General features: G+C 37.6%; 1 protein-coding gene across 3 annotated transcripts in view; it reads right to left on the bottom strand.

The window, feature by feature from the left end:
- Positions 1-1,149: 1,149 nt before the first annotated feature.
- The window catches only part of A1CF (APOBEC1 complementation factor), a 103,260-nt gene continuing 84,337 nt past the window's right edge, over positions 1,150-20,072 (bottom strand). For 2 of the 3 annotated variants that reach the window (XM_010832214.1, XM_010832216.1), the window contains 5 exons: positions 17,524-17,797; positions 15,353-15,558; positions 12,092-12,228; positions 11,200-11,351; positions 1,150-8,315 (listed from right to left, as the gene is read on the bottom strand). In XM_010832214.1, coding sequence (XP_010830516.1) covers positions 8,164-8,315; positions 11,200-11,351; positions 12,092-12,228; positions 15,353-15,558; positions 17,524-17,797 — 921 coding nt within the window. In that variant the 3' untranslated portion in view covers positions 1,150-8,163. The remainder of the gene's footprint in view (positions 8,316-11,199; positions 11,352-12,091; positions 12,229-15,352; positions 15,559-17,523; positions 17,798-20,072) is intronic. The other variant, XM_010832215.1, reaches the window with a different exon arrangement.

Raw genomic sequence — 20,072 nt, forward strand, 5'->3', positions numbered from 1 at the left:
TGGGGTCGCACAGAGTCGGACATGACTGAAGCGACTTAGCAGCAGCAATGCCATAATTTTAGGTCATGAGATTGACACCATGCAGGTAAAACAACTAGAAGAGAGACCTTCTGTTTATGAGATTGCTGTTGCTAAGTCACTTCAGTCGTGTCCGACTCTGTGACCTCATAGATGGCAGCCCACCAGGCTCCCCCGTCCCTGGGATTCTCCAGGCAAGAACACTGGAGTGGGTGGCCATTTCCTTCTCCAATGCACAAAAGTGAAAAGTGAAAGTGAAGTCGCTCAGTCTAATCTGACTCTTTGCGACCCCATGGACTGCAGCCAACCAGGCTCCTCCGTCCATGAGATTTTCCAGGCAAAAGTACTGGAGTGGGGTGCCATTGCCTTCTCCGGTTTATGGCATTGGGAAGCACAATATCAGCATTGTATTGCCTTTTGGGACTTTAGAGGAGGGACAGTAAATTGCTATCTTATTTAAACTGCTATTTTTGAGTACTGTCAAAATGTCTGGTTTTCGTTTAGCACAGGGTTGGCAAACTTTTTGTAAAGGGCCAGATAGTAAAGTCTTTAGTCTGTGTGGGCCATCTATGGTCCTTGTCACAAATTCTCCCTTTCTTTTTTCAAAACAAATGTTTAAAATGTAAAAATAGTTCAGTCCTTTAAACAACAGGAACCATCCACAGCTCAAGGCCCAACAAAACACAGGCAGCTGGATTTGGCCTCCAGGGATGGTGTGCTGACCTCTCTGCTCTTGTCTTTTAAGGGAACAGTAGGAACCCCAGGCTCCACTTACCTTCTGGAGCCATGTTTTCTCATTATTTTTTGTTTCTGAGTATTCTTGTTTTCTTTATTGATTGGAAAATAATGCATTCAATCATTAAAGTTACATTTACTCCCAGAAGTTGCACCAGAAGAAACTTTTATAAAAGATGTGAATGCAAAGAAGTCACCAAAGGGACATTGCAGCTATGGATCATTAATATTTAGGTATTTACTCAAACGGGGAAATTTTTAATTTTCAGGAAAGGAAAACGAATCAGCAACACACGTTGAATGAATGAATTCAACATGTGAATGAATTCAACACAAAATGAATGAATTCAACATGAATGAATGAATGAATTCAACACAAAATGAATCAGCAACACCAAACTTTATAATGGTACTTGAAAATTTAATTAAAATCATTTTACCATCCTGGAATTACATAATCATTACAATATCACATTATTGATTATCTTATGAGATTCATGCTTCTGTAGTGCACATTATATCTTCCAAACCAATGATTACTTTCCCGATGAATGAATGTTGTAATTTTACTCAGTATATTTAGATCACAGAGTTTTATAAAACATTGTACACAAAGTACAAAAATAAGTGCCTTATGCACACTCTTTAATACTGTTTTCGTTTCTTTGGTACCTCAGCTAACTAACTTCACATAAATAATGTCAATAATAACAAGAAGGAAAAGAAGCAATAAATTGCTTAACATCTAGAAACTAGAGATGCATTTTGCAGACATCATGCTTTTTATCAAGAGAAGAGATAATATCTGGCTATATTGTAGTCAGAAAAGTAGAAAAAAAAAAAAAGAACTCATGAAGAAATAGGGATAAAATGCCAATAATTACATCACATCTTTAAACCACTGATAATAACAAATTGATTTAAACAGACTGATCTTCAGCCTAGGAGCTCAAATATCATTTATGAATTATTACAGAAAATGCAAAGTTTCAAAATTTGCGTTTGGAAAAAGTATGTATACTTCATTGTAAATCATCTACTGGAAAGAAATAAAGGTATAGACAAGGCTTGTTAAACATTGTTAAATTTTATAAACACAGGTATATTTAGAAAATAGAAATAGTTAATAACCAAAATGTTCTCAAGTAAATAAAAAGCATGGATCCCTGCTCATTAAGATCATAAGTCAATATGTGAATTTGTCAACTCCATGTTTTAAAGCTCCTCTGGAACTCTAACTACATTTTTTTCTTCTTTGAAAATTTTTGGATAGTCTGTTATGTTTCTCCTGGGGAAAATATTTGAAAACTCATTTTTACTTAAGTAGAAATAACAACAGATCGAGTTAAATTTGTCTTTAAAAAGGCCTACTGTACCAACCTAGTGTTTGGCCGGAAACAAAGTTTAGAGCAGAGTTGATTTATTTTGGGGATTCTGACTAAATGACAAAACCTACCAGCTGATGCACTTAAATATGTGCAATTATATTCATTTTTTAAAACTGCATAATGGATCATTAGGCTGTGTACCCCACTGAGGGAAAAAACTTTTTAAAAAATTTGTATTCACAGTTTCTGGCATAAGAGTAAGTGCATAGTAAAAACAGACTCATCATACATTCTATAAATATTTTTGTGGGCTAATAGCAATAGAGACTAATAACACTCAGTATCAGTAAAGAGAATAAAGGAAGAGTGAACGACTTTCCTTTTTAACAGGAATTTCTATCTATTAATACTATTTTCCATTACAAATAATAAGATCTTTATATGGGATTATATGAGGATTGGGGGTGAAGAGTAGTTGATGAATAACCATAATGGTGAATTAAATGCAAGGGAGTTAGTGTTTGAGCAAATCTGTAAGACACAGAGGAGGGGAAAAGGCAACATTCCTCTTAATGTGAAGCTTTATGTAGCAAATCCTTTCTGTTTTGAGGTGCAGGTAACTTGGTTCAAGAAAGAAAGAAACCAGCAAGTGCTCTAAGACCTTGCTAATGCCCTCCGGATTTTGACAGACCAAGCACATGCCTCTAAGGGCTATTTTTCATCTTTTCTGCTGCACTCTTTGGCCAAGTGGCTGTGAGTTCAGTGAATGAAAGGCAGGACTCAGGACCCAGCACCCAGGGGCAGTGGGAAGCAAGCAAGGGCCAGAATGGGGTCATAGAGACTCAGCTAGACAGACAGTGGATCGAGGGTAACCCTGGAGGAGAAGATGATGCGTTCTTATGTTCACCATGCTCCTACCCCAGTCAGAAAGAAGTGGTCAGGTCTTTTAGTTTAAGCTGTATCTGCTCTAGAGACAAGAAAGCCACATTGACAACATCAAGAAAACAAAAAGAGCCATAAAGATGGAGTCACTGTATAATTTGTTGTCTAAACTGAGACACATTTGAGAGTAAGGGGGACAATTGTTTATTTTAATTGTTGATAGTTAATATTTATAATGGGACAACAGATGTAAGCCTACACTGTCCTGGCAAACCAGGATGTACAGTCACTCTAGAGAGATGCTATTAAACAATGAGTGGCATGGATGCTCTTTGGTCTCTAAGAAATTCCTGCTGGCAGCTTACTTTCTTTAAAGAGCTGTTTCTTGCTATTTCTCCTCCCCTTAGGCAAAGTAACATATGTGAAAAGAGAGTGGGGGCATCTTCTTTTCTTGATTTCTCCCTCAAAATAGGAGAGATGTCCATACGAGAGAGGTAGATGCAGAAGTGTTCTATATTTTATTCCAGGCATTTTTGAATGAATGAAGCCTTCTGCTTTCATATTGTTTTTTACTTCAAGATTGGTTATGAACTTCTCTTCAGTACTAGCTAAAGTATAAGGTATTGTTTTATCTTTCCTAGAAAACTGAGGACGACGGGGGATGTGTAAAGCCTGCTATCTCCCATAAATGAGTCTCTGTGTCCAAGGTATACATTGCTGTCCCTATATACCTGTTCATTCTATATTCTGTATAACATTGCAAGAAAGAGCTGGCTTTTAAAATGTTGGCATTTGAGGGGCAATAGAATATTCTATACCCATTTTTTTATTGAGTAAAAAAAATTTTAATGTTTTACCCCCATAAGTAAAGAGATAGGTATGGGGGGAGTCAGGAAAAAAATCTTATTTTCCTAGTAGTTTCACTCATTATAGCAGGATATGTTTGGCTTTGTTCTAATGTTGGCAAATACAAATATATAGCCTGGTGAATACTTGACATGTGTTATGACTATGTCCTCATTTAACTGAGAGTATTTTTAAGATATTGCTAGAATGAAGTGAAATATCAACATCAGATTTGACAAACTAACAAAACCAGTAGACAACTGTTGCTTGTCAGGTAGGAATGTCTATTGCCTTGTTTCTCTTTCAATAAGTATATTAAAATTCTTAAGTTGTGCTATTAATATTTTCTCTTAAAAGTGTTTATCACAAAGTTCACTTATGGTATCATATTTGAAACTTAGTTTATCTTTAATAGATGTCTTTACAATATATAAAAATGTATCTACAAAATATAAAAAGTATGGATTCTCTAGTTTAAACTGTAGCTATGTTTTCACCTCCTGGAAACTTCTATATGAGTTCAAGGGTGACGGGGATACTTGACTATGGACTTACATTGTTTCCTTTTAGTTGTAAGTTACTTTTGGGAAATCTGGGATAGGGCTGGAGTTGCACAATAATAACCAACTTTATCAAACTTTGTAGCTTTGAATACAAGACGATTTACTGAAAAATCCTAGCTTTCTTTATTGACCCTTATTCTGCCAAGGCACCCTGGAAAATCTCCCTATCCCCATGAATTCAAATTGTGACCCAGTTGCCCGAGAAAGAACTATAAAATAGTCATTTAAAAATACAGTGAAAAAGAACACAAGTTAAAAATTAACATCAAGGTAATATTTCTGAAAAGCTAATCTATATGATTGGAAGAATATTTTTATTTTTTGAAAAAACTTTTAAGTAAGACAAAGTGATTTCCTGCATATCTGTTATCAGTACATAACTATAATTTAATTTCCATCCACCATTAAAAAGTTAAATATCTGTGGTTTGGAAATATGTTCTCATTTGTTAGATATTTTTTGAAGTTGATGTTTTCTTACCATGAGGTAGCTTCCTAGCAGCATTTTGGGTGCTGTCACCCAAATACAGTGTGGTTTGGCATGATACTAGGTTTGGGCAGGGTTGGCTGGGTGTGGATAGTCATCTAGGAAAATTATATTTTGTGGCAGTTAAGGGCAGTTCTAGCTATATTAATGGGGTGGGAGAGAAATTCAACAATTTAAGAAGATGGGCATTTTTACAGAGAAGAATTTACATCTAATTTCACTGCTATTTCATTTCCTCCTAAGAACTATAAGACTGATTTTAATTCTCACTAAGCTATTAATACCCAAATTTAGAAACCCAATTCTAACGTACTAGATGTTTCTAGATAATTGGCTTGGGTATTTTGTTATTATCACTTGGTAGGTTGATTTTAAATTTTTCTGTGAAGATTTTTTTTTCTACTAAGCAATAAATTAAGAAATAGGAAAATATCAATACACAAAGAATGATAGGTATTAGATAAGTGCTAATTTCTGAAGTCCAAAAACAAGAACATGCAAAAAGAAACTTTGGTTCTACATTTGCTTTTTTTAAAAAAAATCTCAAGTTTTAAAGTTTCAAATTCATCATAGTGGGACTTATTCTACATTATTTAATTTGGGCAAAGGAAATGAAAACATATGGTATGGTGAACACACTGAAACTTTCATGATTTATGTTCTAAATGGGATTCCCTAAATTTTACTAGCATAAAGTTTTAGCAAAAAAATAAAACTATATCTACTCACTTGAATAAAACTATTACTCAGGAAGTAAGTGTCATGAATGCTTGTTTTCCCTTGAGCAAGAATGAGCTGATATTCCAGTGGAAATTTTCTTTATACTTTGGTATTATTGTATATTTATGTTTCTGCTCTTAACCTTTAAAAAAGCGATTATGATTTAATTTGGAATAATAATTTTTTTTCTCATAAAGAGATTCTTGTATTAACTAACTGTTCTTTTTTATTCCATTTTAAACTACTCTGGATGGGACCTTCTATTGTACATATACTAGCCATGCAGAGTGACTTTTTCCATTTATTTTCAAAGATTTTAAAGAGCATTAAAACTTTTGTCCTTGGAATTTGAAATGCTTCTTTGGACTGAGTAGAAACTTGCCTGCCTTCACTGTAATTACTCTCCACGACTATGAAAGCAGATCCATGGGGGAGTATAAATTTAAACCTAAGAATTGCTTAAGGAAATATTTTTCACTTTCTTCTATTTAGAATTGCTTTGGCCCAAGAGTTAGTTTGAAGCTAGTATGAATTATAGTCACATCTATACTTCTCATGAGATGAATATATGTAAAAATAAGATCTGGCTATTTGTTTTCATTTATTAGACATTTTTTTCCTTGCATCTTTCTACTTAATGAAAGTGAAATTAAAAAAAAATTTTTTAAACAGAGTGGAAATACAAAGAATACAACAGTTCCCAAATTTAGCTGCATACTTGAATCACCTAAGGATCTTAAAAAAAAAAAACAACAACCTACTGATGTCAGGCTCCGACCCCAAGACATTCTGATGTAATTGGTATGAGGTGTGACCTTGGCTTTGGTGGGTTGAAAAGCTCTCCAGGTGTTTCTAATGTGCAGTCAAGTCTGGGAAACACTGTCCTTGGAAATAGGAAAAGTAAAACATAACATTGAAAGCACGAGGCCTTTCAGTGTTTCAGCTGTAGCCTGGAAGCCTTCGATACCTGATCAGAGTTAACAGAACTGGAAGGTTACAGGGACTCGTAATTGTTGTTGGAATTTACCTGATTTTGACTGGAATCTGGACTGATGATTTGGATTATAGAATTCCATTCAAGAGTTAATAAACTTTTCTATGCTTTGGTGTTTATGTTTGCCCTTTAGTCTTGCAGAATTTTACAAAGGCCAAGGGATTTTTGAAATGGAAATTGAGTACTGAATGTCTTTCACCACTAATGAGACTGCAGTGGTTCATAATAGGTATTCTGTGTTTGGACTTTGCTTATTTCTGTTTTGAACAAAAAGCCATCCTTTACAAGTACAAAAAGAAAACAGCGCCTTCTACTCCCATCTCCATCCCGGTTTCTGTAGCACTCTCACATCAGATGTTCTAGAGAAGAGGCCCCAAACTCTGGAGATTTTGATAAATAGCACCTTTGCTGAAAATCTGAAGACTCAGCTTCTAATAGTCAGGGATGGACATGAGGTTCTCCGGTGATAATTTTCAAGACCAAAGGACTCAGATATGGTAAAGCAGTCTGATACTTACTGAAAGTAAAAGGAAGAAAAGGCAGTGGATTTCTCAGCAGATTTAGTACAAGTGGGTTAGAGAGTCCATGGCTGAACGTAAGATGATATAACTGTCTCTGAATGCTGGATGGTGGGCTAGGTGCTGCAAAAACATCAAAGAAATATGAGTAAATCTTCACTCCTCTCTTAGTTTGAAGTGACTTTTCAGCCAATTTGAATAGGGAAAAGTATCATAAATGGTATTCTGTAGATTTGATTTAATTTTTACAATATTGGAGATGAGCAAAATGAGACTGAGAGGAAAATAAATCAATATGAACAAGTAAGGATGTTTAAAATGAGAAAAAGTCATTTCATGTTGGTATGACAATTATCTTCTGGGGATCCTTGGGATTGGTAGGAGTTCTAGGGAAAAAGAGGTGTGGGCTAATGAGTTAACAAACAATGGGCCTGGATTTGTTTTAACAATAGCTGTAACAGATCACATCAGTTACCAAGTCCCCAGGGGATGAGAAGATCCTGACCCATAACCAAATGACTGGATGGAATTTTCAGACTGACATGATGCTGATTCCCTTAAACCTTGGACAATCTCTCACAAGCTCCAGGCTGTGAACATGCCCCATGCAGTGGGCAATGGGAAATGGACTTGGAAACGCATCTCCTACCTTCCCTCTGTCTTTTGTGACTGTGTATGAAAGCTGTAAGCCAGGGGCTAACACTCTGGAACTACTTGGCTCCCTTGGTTGGTACTGGTTGCCCAAGTCTGTTTAGCTCCTGAATTCTTGCTGGCTAAAAGGTCTCTCTCTACTTTGTCAAGGTTTGTAAACATGCTCCCCAAACCCTCAGGAACCCTGAAAGAAAAACTTTTGGGGACAATAACTCTTTAGCTATCTGTTAGATAAATGGCTCCTTAACATTGCATTTAGTTAGGAATAAAGTTCTCTTAGCATAATTTTACAATTAGTATAAGCTGTACAGTCTCAGGACAGGCATCACTTGGGACAAGTATTGTCATGAGTGGGGGACTGAGTTAGAGGTTTATTTCTTCTGGACTGAGTTTGTGTGTTTTATTCTTAAGACAAGATGTCTTCAGAAGGTTCCATATCCATCCCCTCGGGCAGTCACTGCAAAAGTGGGGTAGACCTCATACGCTGCATATGCTGCCAAGTCTTGTCCCAGGGTCACCGCTTGCTTGAGCTGGGCTGCAGACACAGATGCAGTTGGGCTGGGGACAGCGTAGCCTGGAGGAGGAGGCAGAGAAAACTTCATGAAGGGGGTTTAGATTTGCTTCCTTTTGGCTTGTTGTATTCTTTTTGAAAGATGACAATTTAGCATGGTTGCTTAAAGCCCAAAATTAATATGTACATTTTAAAAGGTGCCCTCTGAAGACATAATATCTGGACTCATTCATTAGGGAACAGTGTTTCTCAGAGTAGGGTCAACCACCTAGGTCAGAATCATTTCACTTTTAGAAAACTAGAAACATTGCGGATAGATCCCAAGAAACAGATACTTCACAGGATGCTGAGATGAGAAAAGCTTGAGGTTCAGAACTTTTTCAGAGGGTCTCAAAACTTATAAAGGAAGGTTGGCAAGGCATGAGGGGTGGGCTCTGTGGGTCCGGTTCTGCTGCACCCCCACCTCACCTAAACAGAATATTAAAAGCCATTGCTGTACTCAGGATTGTAAGGACTGCGTAGACCAGTAGGATAAATATTTAACATTTTAGCACATTTCTATGTAGCAGCATAAAAGCAAATACCTAGTGTGGCCATATTTTGACCTAACTGGACAGGGCCAAAAATACATAACCCCACCATCAGTCTGTCTTCGGTGTATGTGGAGGCCTTGATGCTCATCCTGTCAGAGAACCAAGGGAGTTGAGAAATAAGGACATAATCATGTACTTTCCTATTACTGCTTTTCTAGCTGATCAGTATTCCCTTTTGAAGAAAAGAGCATAATGGCTGTTATCTACAAGCAATATTTCCCTGTTAATGTTTTAGATCAAAACCTGGTTCTTTCTGAGACGATTCCCCAAATTGTGAAAGATAACAAGAAAAAGGGAAAAGTGTGCTTAAGCAACAAATGGGAACCTGATTATTTTTTTTACTTTTTAAAAAGCCCATTGGTTTCTGTGTTGTGGAAGTCTGCCCAACCCCAGACACATTGATTTCTTTCTGGTGGCTTCTCAGGAAGTGGTGGCAGGAAGCTGGCTGGACTCGTTTTTAAAAAATTGAATCCTCTGCCTGGCTCGTGGCCTTGGGGCAGTAATGCTGACTAATGCACGAGTGGAGTTTGGTACATTTTCCACGGATATGAGAAATGTGTTAAGAATTACTTCCATAGCTTTGGAAACAGTATTTCTAAAGTAAGTAAAATGTGTGTGTGTGTGTGTGCGCGCGCATGGGGCATAGATTTTATCTTTAGGGATTTTGAGTTTTCTTTTTCAATTTGGCTAATTTCTAAAGTGCAAGAGTATTTGTGTTCCAAACAGAGTCTTCCCTTGGAGCCTGTTATTCTTTGCTTGACTTCATAGTGAGTTATAAAATATCATCTCAAGTTCTTCGGCATTCCCAAGATGATTCTCCTGCTCTAAATAATTTTTTATTTCTTGTAGGGGCAAATAAAAGTGAGGATAAGAGAAAACGTTTTTGAGTAAAAAGCTAATCCTTTCCAGTGTGAAAGCAAACTTTAAAATTCTTCTGGCAGTGACTCATTTATTTTTACAGTACATGAATTAGATGTCTTTGGGGTGCAGCTCTCTGTAAGGCAGGGCTTTAACTTGCTGCAGGTACTGAGAAGCCTGACACGAGTCCCCAGAAGATGGATGAGCCAACACCCTGTTGTGTGGAAAGCGAGCACAAAGCTTATGGCCCCAGCACAGCCCAAGTGGGACCTGGCCCTTGGCAGTGGCTGCCGTTGGCTTGGTAACCTTAAAGGCATGCATCACACATCTTCTCCACATTCTACAGAACAAAGCTGGAATTGAGATCATACCTGTGTGTGAAGTGTGATTAGTTTTAGCTTCACTTGCCAGAATGGAAGACATATTGGCAAGTTTTGAGAAATAAAAGGAAATGAGAGCAGGCTCAGGTGTTATGGATGTGAGGCATATAGCAGTTCTCGTACCCACATGGGATCAGTATATAAATTAATCAATTGATAGGAATGTCCTATTTCTAGGTCTAGTCTGATTTGGGCTTATGGGAAGTATGCCAACAGTGACAAGTCAGAATGATATCTTTCTTTGCAAGATACAAACTTTTATTATTAAGAGTGGAGTTGCTCAGACTAACTGCTGAAGGAAAATTTCCAAAAGACATTTCTTGTCTGGTCCTCTTTAATCTCTAGAGGATTCATTTTAATTATTAGCATTTGTTGTGGGTACATAATAAATGGGGGAAAGTCTTTTAAATGTGATCCTGAAGGCATGTTGAGCTACAGATAGGCTTAAGGTGATCAGCATATGCCCCAGACCTAAATTATACAACAGATAAAATAGCCTGATTATCCCCTTATTGAAAGGGTCTCTCTCTTTTCTCTCCCTCTCTCTCACATACAGAATTTACTTCAAATAATAAAAAAAAATCTGCTCTACACATTTCTTTCAGAAAGCAAAGTAATAAAAGTAGGACTGAGTAGAACTGAAGATTAGAACTGAGGAGGGAGTCCAAGGATTGCTTCAAAGCTCATGGACCTTGGCCAAGGGCTAATCTTTCCAGTACTTGGTTTCTTCATCTGTACAATGGGCATGATGGTAGAGTCTGTCTCTTGTGGTGTTGTGAGCATTGCTGAGATAGGTGAGTGCCTGGCAAATAGTTAGAGTTCAAATAAATATCAGCTAGTCATAGGCAGTTCTAAACTCTCTTACTAAAAGTAAAAACCAAAACAAACCAGAGGCAGAGTGACTGCTTCATTCTCAATCACACGGATGCTGATAGCTGAGCTAAGACTAGGTGTCCCCACCCGTGCCGCCCAGCTCTATTCTCTCGCCTATACATTAATGGCTCACTAATCAGATTTAGAGTACATCACTGACAACTCTGTGAGTCCGTGGTACCCAAGAGGGTCTCCCAAACACTCTCTGTAGGGTGTCACTTCTGGCGCTATTTTTTTCCAAACCTGGAAACGCAGTAGCAGAAGCGGCGGCAGCAGCTGCGGTCTGGGCATCGGCTCCATCAGTGGGGATGCCCAGGGCCTGCAGGGTGTACTCGGCCGCGTATGTCTTTGCTTCATCCACATAGGCACTTAGCTTCGGAGGTGTGAAAGGATGGCTGGAAAGCAGAGTCAGTCAGGGTGCACATTTTATTAATAAATGTGTGCTGCTGAGACAGATGAAAAGCTAAGGCGCTGTATGCTTTTTAAGATAATCGGATAATGGAAATTTGTGTGGGTACTTATCTTTCTTTTTGCTTTTAAACGTTTTAAGTATCTCTGCATGTCGGAATATTTGTGAACTTATTTAGAACATGGGCGGGATGATACTCCTGGAACATACTCGCAACTCATTATAAACCTTTTCTAACATATATGTGAAACATGATGGTTCCTAAAACGTGTAGAAATGCAGGCTCAAGGTAAAATTCTGAAGGTAATAACCACTAACAGAGAGGTTATGTCTTTCGTCCAAGATTTAAATGGCAGAGGATGGTGTTATAGGTATAAAATGGTAATTTCATATAGTTCAACCCAAATACTACACAGATAAAAACATGGAAAACAAAACAAAACAAAAAAACATGGGCTATAGTTTTCATTTCTATTCCACTTAGTATCCTCAGTTTTCCATTGGTTAATGAGACTACCCAGTCTTCACTATCTCTGAAATTTAGGGGCTTTGAGATACTAGTCTCATAGCTGGCACACATATCCCAAATATACATCTCAACATATGCTTTGAATAAAATGGGTCGGTAGTAAGCTTGAATATTTATCTTCTTTAGATAGGGATACATATACACTACATTTACAAGAGACTCTTATTCTAAAATCTAAATGATGAGAAGTTACCCACATGGCAGGATTCTGGCTGGCCAGGGCAGGAATGGTTATTTTGTATAAGAAGAGTTGTCTTTGATCTTGTCCAATGGCAGAGTGAAGTTGATACACAGGTTGTCCCCAGTTATTTTTCTGACAAATTTCTTCCAATATCTACAAGAGTGGGGGAAAAAAGTGACTTTTCTTTCAAATGTCACATTTGCATTATTTCTCCAGCTTTCAGGTTTTTAAATTGAATCTTCAGAGTTTAAGCAAATATAAGAAGATATAAAATGCCGCATAAAATGGCATCATAAAATTTAAGATGAACTCAATTTGAACTCCATTTAAAATGTTATATCTATTAATTCATAAAAATTATTTTCACACCATTTATTCTAATATGCTTTTAGTTTAGTCCATTAGCTCTAACTTTTTACCAATACTTTGCTTTTACGATTTGATATATTCTTTTTTTTTTAAATTGATATTCCAGCACTGTGTAGCTGGATTTACTCATTATTACTGTGAATCCTTCTTTTTATAATGGGTTAGGAGAAGGCAATGGCACCCCACTCCAGTACTCTTGCCTAGAAAATCCCATGGACAGAGGAGCCTGGTAGGCTGCAGTCCATGGGGTCGCTAGAGTCGGACACGACTGAGTGACTTCACTTTCACTTTTCACTTTCATGTGTTGGAGAAGGAAATGGCAGCCCACTCCAGTGTTCCTGCCTGGAGAATCCCAAGGACGGGGGAGCCTGGTGGGCTGCCGTCTATGGGGTCGCACAGAGTCGGACATGAATGAAGCGACTTAGCAGCAGCAGCAGCAGAGAAAATAACCTAAGGATTTATTCCTATTTCATGGCATTTGTCATAGGGTTTTAACTTTACATTTTCACAAAAATAGAGTTAAAAAGTTTGATGGGTATTTCTTGATGGACATGCATAGATGGGTGTTGATAGTTGCCATGTTTTTGTTTGGCAAAACACCACTTCTGGCTATTTTTACAATGATCTGATTTTTAGAAGCTGCCTTCTGTCGTTACTCCAAACCAAATCTTTCCTAACGGCACATATTTTCTTCATCCTGAAACCATTTTTTTGTTGGCCCACAAGCCCTGATGCTCCCACTGGGCAGCAGATTCAGTAAACTGTGCAACATAAGGCATAAATCTGAAAAAATAACTCCCGGGGTAGAACTGTTCCCTAGACTGAGTCCATGGATCTTATCTCATTCGCTCAAACACTCTTCCAGCAGCAATGGCACATTTTCTTGTTTATTAAACTTTTAGGTTGTTTCTATTTCCTCTACTAACTTTTGCTTTTTAGTACTCTTAGCTTTGTAGCATCTTTTTTCATCTACAAAGTGTTCTCTAAGGTTCCAGGGCAATAGCCAGTTACTTGAGCTAGTAGATATTTCGCCTGCTTGTTTATGCCCATCGTGCAGACACGTGTAAAGGATTTTAACTCTAACCCCTGACTTGCAGGGCAGCCCTAGTACCTCTGCTCTTCTTGTTGGAAGTTCATAACCCCTCCAAGAATTTGTCAAGGCTCCATCTAGGCTGGTTGGTGGCGGCATGAGCCTTAATTTCTAAGCCATAGTTGCAGAAATTCAGAGAGATTAATTTTTAAAGCTTTCATTAGTTCATAGAGATGGTTACTGATGGTACTATAAAGCATGACCAATTTCTCACCTGGGTTAATATAAAAGCGGAGATCATTACACATTCTATAGTAGCTCTTAGAACTATTACATAGAATTTATGACAATGATGGGGCTTCATATGAGACATGGGTTCAGTTTCTGGGTCAGGAAGATCCCCTGAAGGAGGGCATGGCAACACATTCTAGTATTCGTGCCTGAGAATCCCATGAACAGAGGAGCTAAGAGGGCTACCATCCATGGTGTCACAAAAAGTCGGACATGGCTGAAGTGACTTAGCATGCAGCATGCACATGGCAATGATTCTTTTTTTTCCGTAAAATGTTTCTGGATACCCCAGTACTTTAATTAGATTGCTTATTTTAGGTTTTAACCCAAGATATATTGGATGACTAGCTCTTGTGTTTTCTCAACAAAGCTCCATCATTGTACTTAACTAGATTTTATTGGAGTTATTTATGTGTCAGGATCCTCTCACTGGATTGCCATATGATTTTTGATGGCAAGAATTATGTTATATTTGCTTTTCCATCTTTAGCTCCTAGCATAATATTTGGTGCATAATGCTGGCCCCTCAAATGGTTTTAAACAGACACATTAATACTGTTTACTACTCTAATGGGCATCCTTAAAAAAAAAAAATTACCTGGGGAGGGTTGCAGAAACTATAGATGAGCTCCTTTATATGTATAAGAAAGCTATTAATCCTACCAAAAATAATCAACCAAAAAAAAAAAAGAAACCATTCAAGATGAGCTTTTAGAAAATCAAGTTTTCTACTCGATTGTAATCATAAGGCTACTTCCATAAATTTGGGGCTTATACCTTTGGGGTGGGAGTCAGAAAGTTTCCTTTAGGATGTGCAAACTGTCAACTCGATATTGATTATTCAGCCAAAGTATCTTTGCAGAGCCCAACACATAATGCACATCCAGAGGGAACAGTCTGAGAGTTAACACAGATCCCGTTTTGTTTTATTTTTAACCCTGCGAGTCAGTTTCCGTACTGGAACAACTTTTATAGCTTTAAATTTTCCAATAATAAAAATCATACCCTCATGCAGGAGTATGGAAACTTAAAACTGTGAAATAAAAGCAAAAAAATTTACCATAAAGCCACTGCCCAAATATAATCACTGTAGAAGACTTGATTTGATATGACTGATGGCATATCATAGTTAATATGAGTAATGATACACCATAGATTGCGCGGTGTTTTCACTTTAACAGTGTTTCCAAGAAAAGATGTTCTAATGAATCTATTCATTCCCCGTTGTGAGTGCTCTTCATTTGCTAACCAACCTTGCTTTAATTTGTTTTCTTTTAAAGTACTGGTCGATAATTCTTAGTAGTACTCAGAATTTTTGCATTTCAGTGAATGATTATTTAAGATGTCAAATTTTATAATTAAGAAAAACAAGAAAGAGTCTGAAGTAGACCAGTGGTATTCAGTGCCCACTGTAGTCTCACAATATGTTATGTTGATTGGTCACTTTATCCATGTAATAAAACAAAAGAAAACAAGACAACAGCCCCAGGTAGGAATCAAGTCAAACCCATTGATGAATGGTGAATGATTGTCTTTGACCCAAGTTATTCAAACTATCCAAGCTGCCTCTGGAATAACACTACATACCTGGGGAGCAAGTTTAATTCCTTGAGGCTTTAAAGTGACAGGATTCATCGGGGTGAGCTCCATCCCAGGTAAAAGGTCGTAGAGTTTGTCTTCTCTCTTGTCTCCTTTGACCTGGTATCCCCGGCCCAGGCCTGTGTAAGCCAAATAGCCACGGCCGCCCAGGCCTCTCACTCCCGCAGCCCCTACAGGTACATTCATGTAAATTTCTAGGAATGTAAGAAGGCATTAAACTGAATCAAACCGCCAGAAAATCACCCTGAATCTTACTGTAACGGAAAAGTTAGCCCAAGTCACATTGATTATTGCCCTGAAGATGGATAGAAAACTCCAGGATTCTAATGTAATGAAACTCAACATAATACAGCATTTACCATAGGCATCTTTTTTTTTTTTTAACTATATGAAAGAAAGCAATACTATCAAAGCTATGGATAAGTACACATGCCACTTTAAAACTTGGGTATAGAGAATATTTTTGCAATTTCTGTCTTCAGTTAATTTTGTGTTGACATTTTTTTGTAGACTAATAAATGTTGGGAGGTATATATTTTCACATTTCACAGTGTAATATGACCACATGTATTAAAATAAGACTTGCCTTTGTGTCTTTGACCGGTAAATTAGAAATGAATTCTAGTTTCCCTAATGTTACATTCCTGATGACCTGTTGGAAAACCAATGTTTAGAAAATGTGTTTTAAAATACACCATTTTCTTATATTCTATTAATGTGAGGCTTAAATTTCCGTTGAGTTTCATTAATAGATTACTTTTGATTTTTTGTTTTGCCACATTGCTACTTTGATTTCCTATTAGTGTTGTAAAGAGATAAAAAGTTGATTACCCTTCATCCATGAATATCATTCATTGATTTCTTTCTTGTTATAAGACAGGTATTTTTCCCCTTGGAGTACAGTTTGTTTTTTTCCTACATTACAACTGGTTGACAACTTATACTTAATGTAGGGATTGTTTGATGATGTGATTTTAGATTATAAATGTACAATGGTTTAATGACATAATTTGTCATCAAACATATAAAAAGTTTGTCCTGAATGGATTTCCTTCAGGAAAAGGTTCCTAAAGGTTTCTTTTATATTACAACTTTGGGTGAAGTGATTGTATGATGAGTATGGAACTTTCAAGGCAGTTGAAGACTAGAACTCCTAGGATGGCCAATTCAGTTCTCCTGAAAAATAGTAAAACACAGTAAGATAATTGTTTCCACAGTAATCTGGATATGCCCCTTGCTTCTAGTCAAACCCAAGAATAGATTTAAGTACACAGTTTGTTGTTGAATTGCCCAGACTGTTGTCATATTTGGAAGACAGAATTGAGATTCTGTTGGCATTGATTCCTAGCAGAACCATTCTGAAGGATCCCATTAGGCAAAATCAAGACAGTTTCTTGAAAAAATGCTTTCCTTATCTTTGATATTTTTGTGAAATAATTGAGCTCAGAGAACTGCTTGAACATTTGGAATTCTCATAGGATTCAGTAGGAAAGATTTGTTTGGCAATGAGATTGAGAGTTGTTTATTTATTTATTTTTTCTATCTGGACTTTTACTATTTAGTTCCCCATATCCTGGAGAAACAAGTTGATTTCCCTAGTAATGTGGCTTTTTGGAAGGCATTGTACATATTTCTCAGGGGAGGTCAGAGGACAGCATCTCATGTATCTGTTAGAATATATTTATGATAATTTGGGATTTATATGTGGACACGATGGCACTGAGTCACCATCCAATCCCGTGTCTTGAGATGTGAGGTGGTTGGTTTCCACTGAACAATACTGCTCTCATGTGAAAGTTTTGTAATGAGTCACATATGTTTGTAATATGGTAGTACAATGACAAGGAAGAAACTAGTAATTGTAGATTTGAATTTTAGTGTGTGCATATTTTATGGGCCTATGCAGTGATCAAATGCATACCTTAAATTCATTTACACTGTATTCTGACCAAGTTTTTCAATAACCAGTTGTAATGTGAAAAAAGATTCCTAGGAAAGGAAAAATATTAATGTAATATTTGATTTTCAATAAGGAATTTTCCAGTTCTTTTCTCCCAGTAGACTCATCCAATTAGACATAACTTAGACACAAGTCTATTGCAATACACATAATTTGAAATTGCAGAGCTTCATCTAAGACAAGAGCTGATTAATGTTACCTCTAACAGAAGGGGCCCGGATAATGGCCCTGTTGCCAAGATGTCCTTTGGTGGTTGGGAAATGAAGGCTGGGAATCGCTGTGTAGGCCTGGGGGGCATAGAAGACAGGCGCTCCAAGGTAGGTGGTGGTGGGATCATAAACATGGCCCAAAGAGTAGGTATACTCTCCCTGCAACATGGCGCCCCTTCCACCCGTTCCTCGGGTGTACCTAACGTAACTGTCCTTGTCCACTGGTTTGGCTAGGGTCACTTCAATGGGGGACCCGTCCAGCACCTGTTGTAGACAGTAAGGAAAAAGCATGTGAGAAGATATGAAGACAACCAGGTGTGGCTGAGTCCTAGTAACACATCTCCTTCTAAGGGTTCGTCTATTTGCTGCTATGTGTACTCTTTCACTTATCTGTTTGAATGGAAAATGTTGCCTGTCACGTCAGTAAACAAAGGATGTTGCAGCCATCAAGCCATCATGTTACAGCTGCCCCCAGTGGTGACCTCGAAGGAACTCAGGATGGGAAAGAACAGGACACTGGCTCTAGATAGCTGAGGTGCATATCAAAGGAGTGATTTCAGTGAGCCCAGACTCTTGCATCTTCCCATACACTGAAAAGTGCTAAATTCCTTAACTTGAGATATCAGGTTTTCTTTACCAGGTATCTTTTGTTGTTCTAACTACCTGGTATTTGTTGCAAAACTTCTATATATCTGGCTCCTCTCTTACCTCTTCAGAGTAGTCCTTTATAACTATTGAGAGGCTGTCTCCCAGGCTGCAAGTCCTCAGAATATCCTCAAAATGAAACAGTTCTCAACTTGTAGGTTGTGTAATTTTTCCACTCAACATATGCATCATCTTTTCATAGGTTCTTTTTTTGTGTGCCAGTTGAGTTTTCCCTGAATGGTTTGTTGGTAAATTGCATATAATCTGTCAACAGGCCAATAATTGGCCACTGCCTATTGACATATTAGTTACAAATCTATTAACTGAATACAGTCACTGAGACAGAATTATGTAATATTTTTATGGGATGTATTTTAAAATACATACGTATATAATTACATAATTCTAAGAAATTTTAGGTTAATTATGGGTGGAATATAATCTCCAGTACCTAGCACAGTGCAATGAAGATGAAAGGAGATCAATAAAATATCTTATCAACTGTTCACACTTTGTTATGGGGAGCCTAGTCAGGCCTTTCCAGTTGCCAGCCAGCTAAGTGTCTTACTCTTTGGAGCTACATAATAGCTGAGTTTGTACTGGAAAAGAAGAGAGGCTTAAAAGTAGGACCCTACTTAAGGAAGTGAAATAACTGAGTACTGCATTTGTCCTCTATAGATATTTACTTAAGAAGCAAACTTTTGATCTGCTAAACAAACAGGAATAGCAGGTCAGTACTAAAGTTTCTCAAGTCAAGTGCTACTTAAAATTTGTCTTCAAAAATTTTTGAAGTGGTTTTTTTCTGATACAATTTTTTTTTACATTTTGCAAACAGATCTGGATGTTGAAAATAATGGCCATGTGTAGATCTACAAGTGTGATTTGCTTTTTTAAGTGTTGTTTGCATACATAAGAGACAAAGATGGCTCTCAACAATTACTTGATACATTGATATATTTACTATCAAAGAGACAAGGTGTTTTGAGGAGGCATTTGTAGCTTCTTTCAAATAAGAATATTATTTTTTTTAATAAAGAAAAGAATTATTAAGTGTTCTTGCAAATATTCCCTTTCACAGCAGCTGATGGTTTCATGGGTGATTCAGTGGTTCCTGGATCACTGATGTCTGCTGGACAAAGTTCATGCTTTATGATCACCCTGATCATTTGGGATCAGCCTCTTATTCCTAGTTACATGTAGGAGATACCCCTCGTCCAAGGTAAGGAGCAATGGCTGCACTTTGCTGGAGCAGCCGTGAAGAGATACCCCACACCCAAGGTAAGAGAAACCCAAGTAAGATGGTGGTTGTTGCAAGAGGGCATCAGAGGGCAGACACACTGAAACCATACTCACAGAAAACTAGTCAATCTAATCACACTAGGACCACAGCCTTGTCTAACTCAATGAAACTAAGTCATGCCCGTGGAGCAACCCAAGATGGGCGGGTCATGGTGGAGAGATCTGACAGAATGTGGCCCACTGGAGAAGGGAATGGCAAACCACTTCAGTGTTCTTGCCTTGAGAACCCCATGAACAGTATGAAAAGGCAAAATGATAGGATACTGAAAGAGAAACTCCCCAGGTCAGTAGGTGCCCAATATGCTACTGGAGATCAGTGGAGAAATAACTCCAGAAAGAATGAAGGGGTAGAGCCAAAGCAAAAAGAATACCCAGCTGTGGATGTGACTGGTGATAGAAGCAAGGTCCAATGCTGTAAAGAGCAATACTGCATAGGAACCTGGAATGTCAGGTCCGTGAATCAAGGCAAATTGGAAGTGGTCAAACAAGTGATGGCAAGAGTGAACGTCGACATTCTAGGAATCAGCGAAATGAAATGGACTGGAATGGGTGAATTTAACTCAGATGACCATTATATCTACTAATGCGGGCAGGA

This window comes from Bison bison, unplaced genomic scaffold, assembly GCF_000754665.1.
Source record: "Bison bison bison isolate TAMUID 2011002044 unplaced genomic scaffold, Bison_UMD1.0 scf7180017860456, whole genome shotgun sequence".
Lineage (NCBI taxonomy): Eukaryota > Metazoa > Chordata > Mammalia > Artiodactyla > Bovidae > Bison > Bison bison.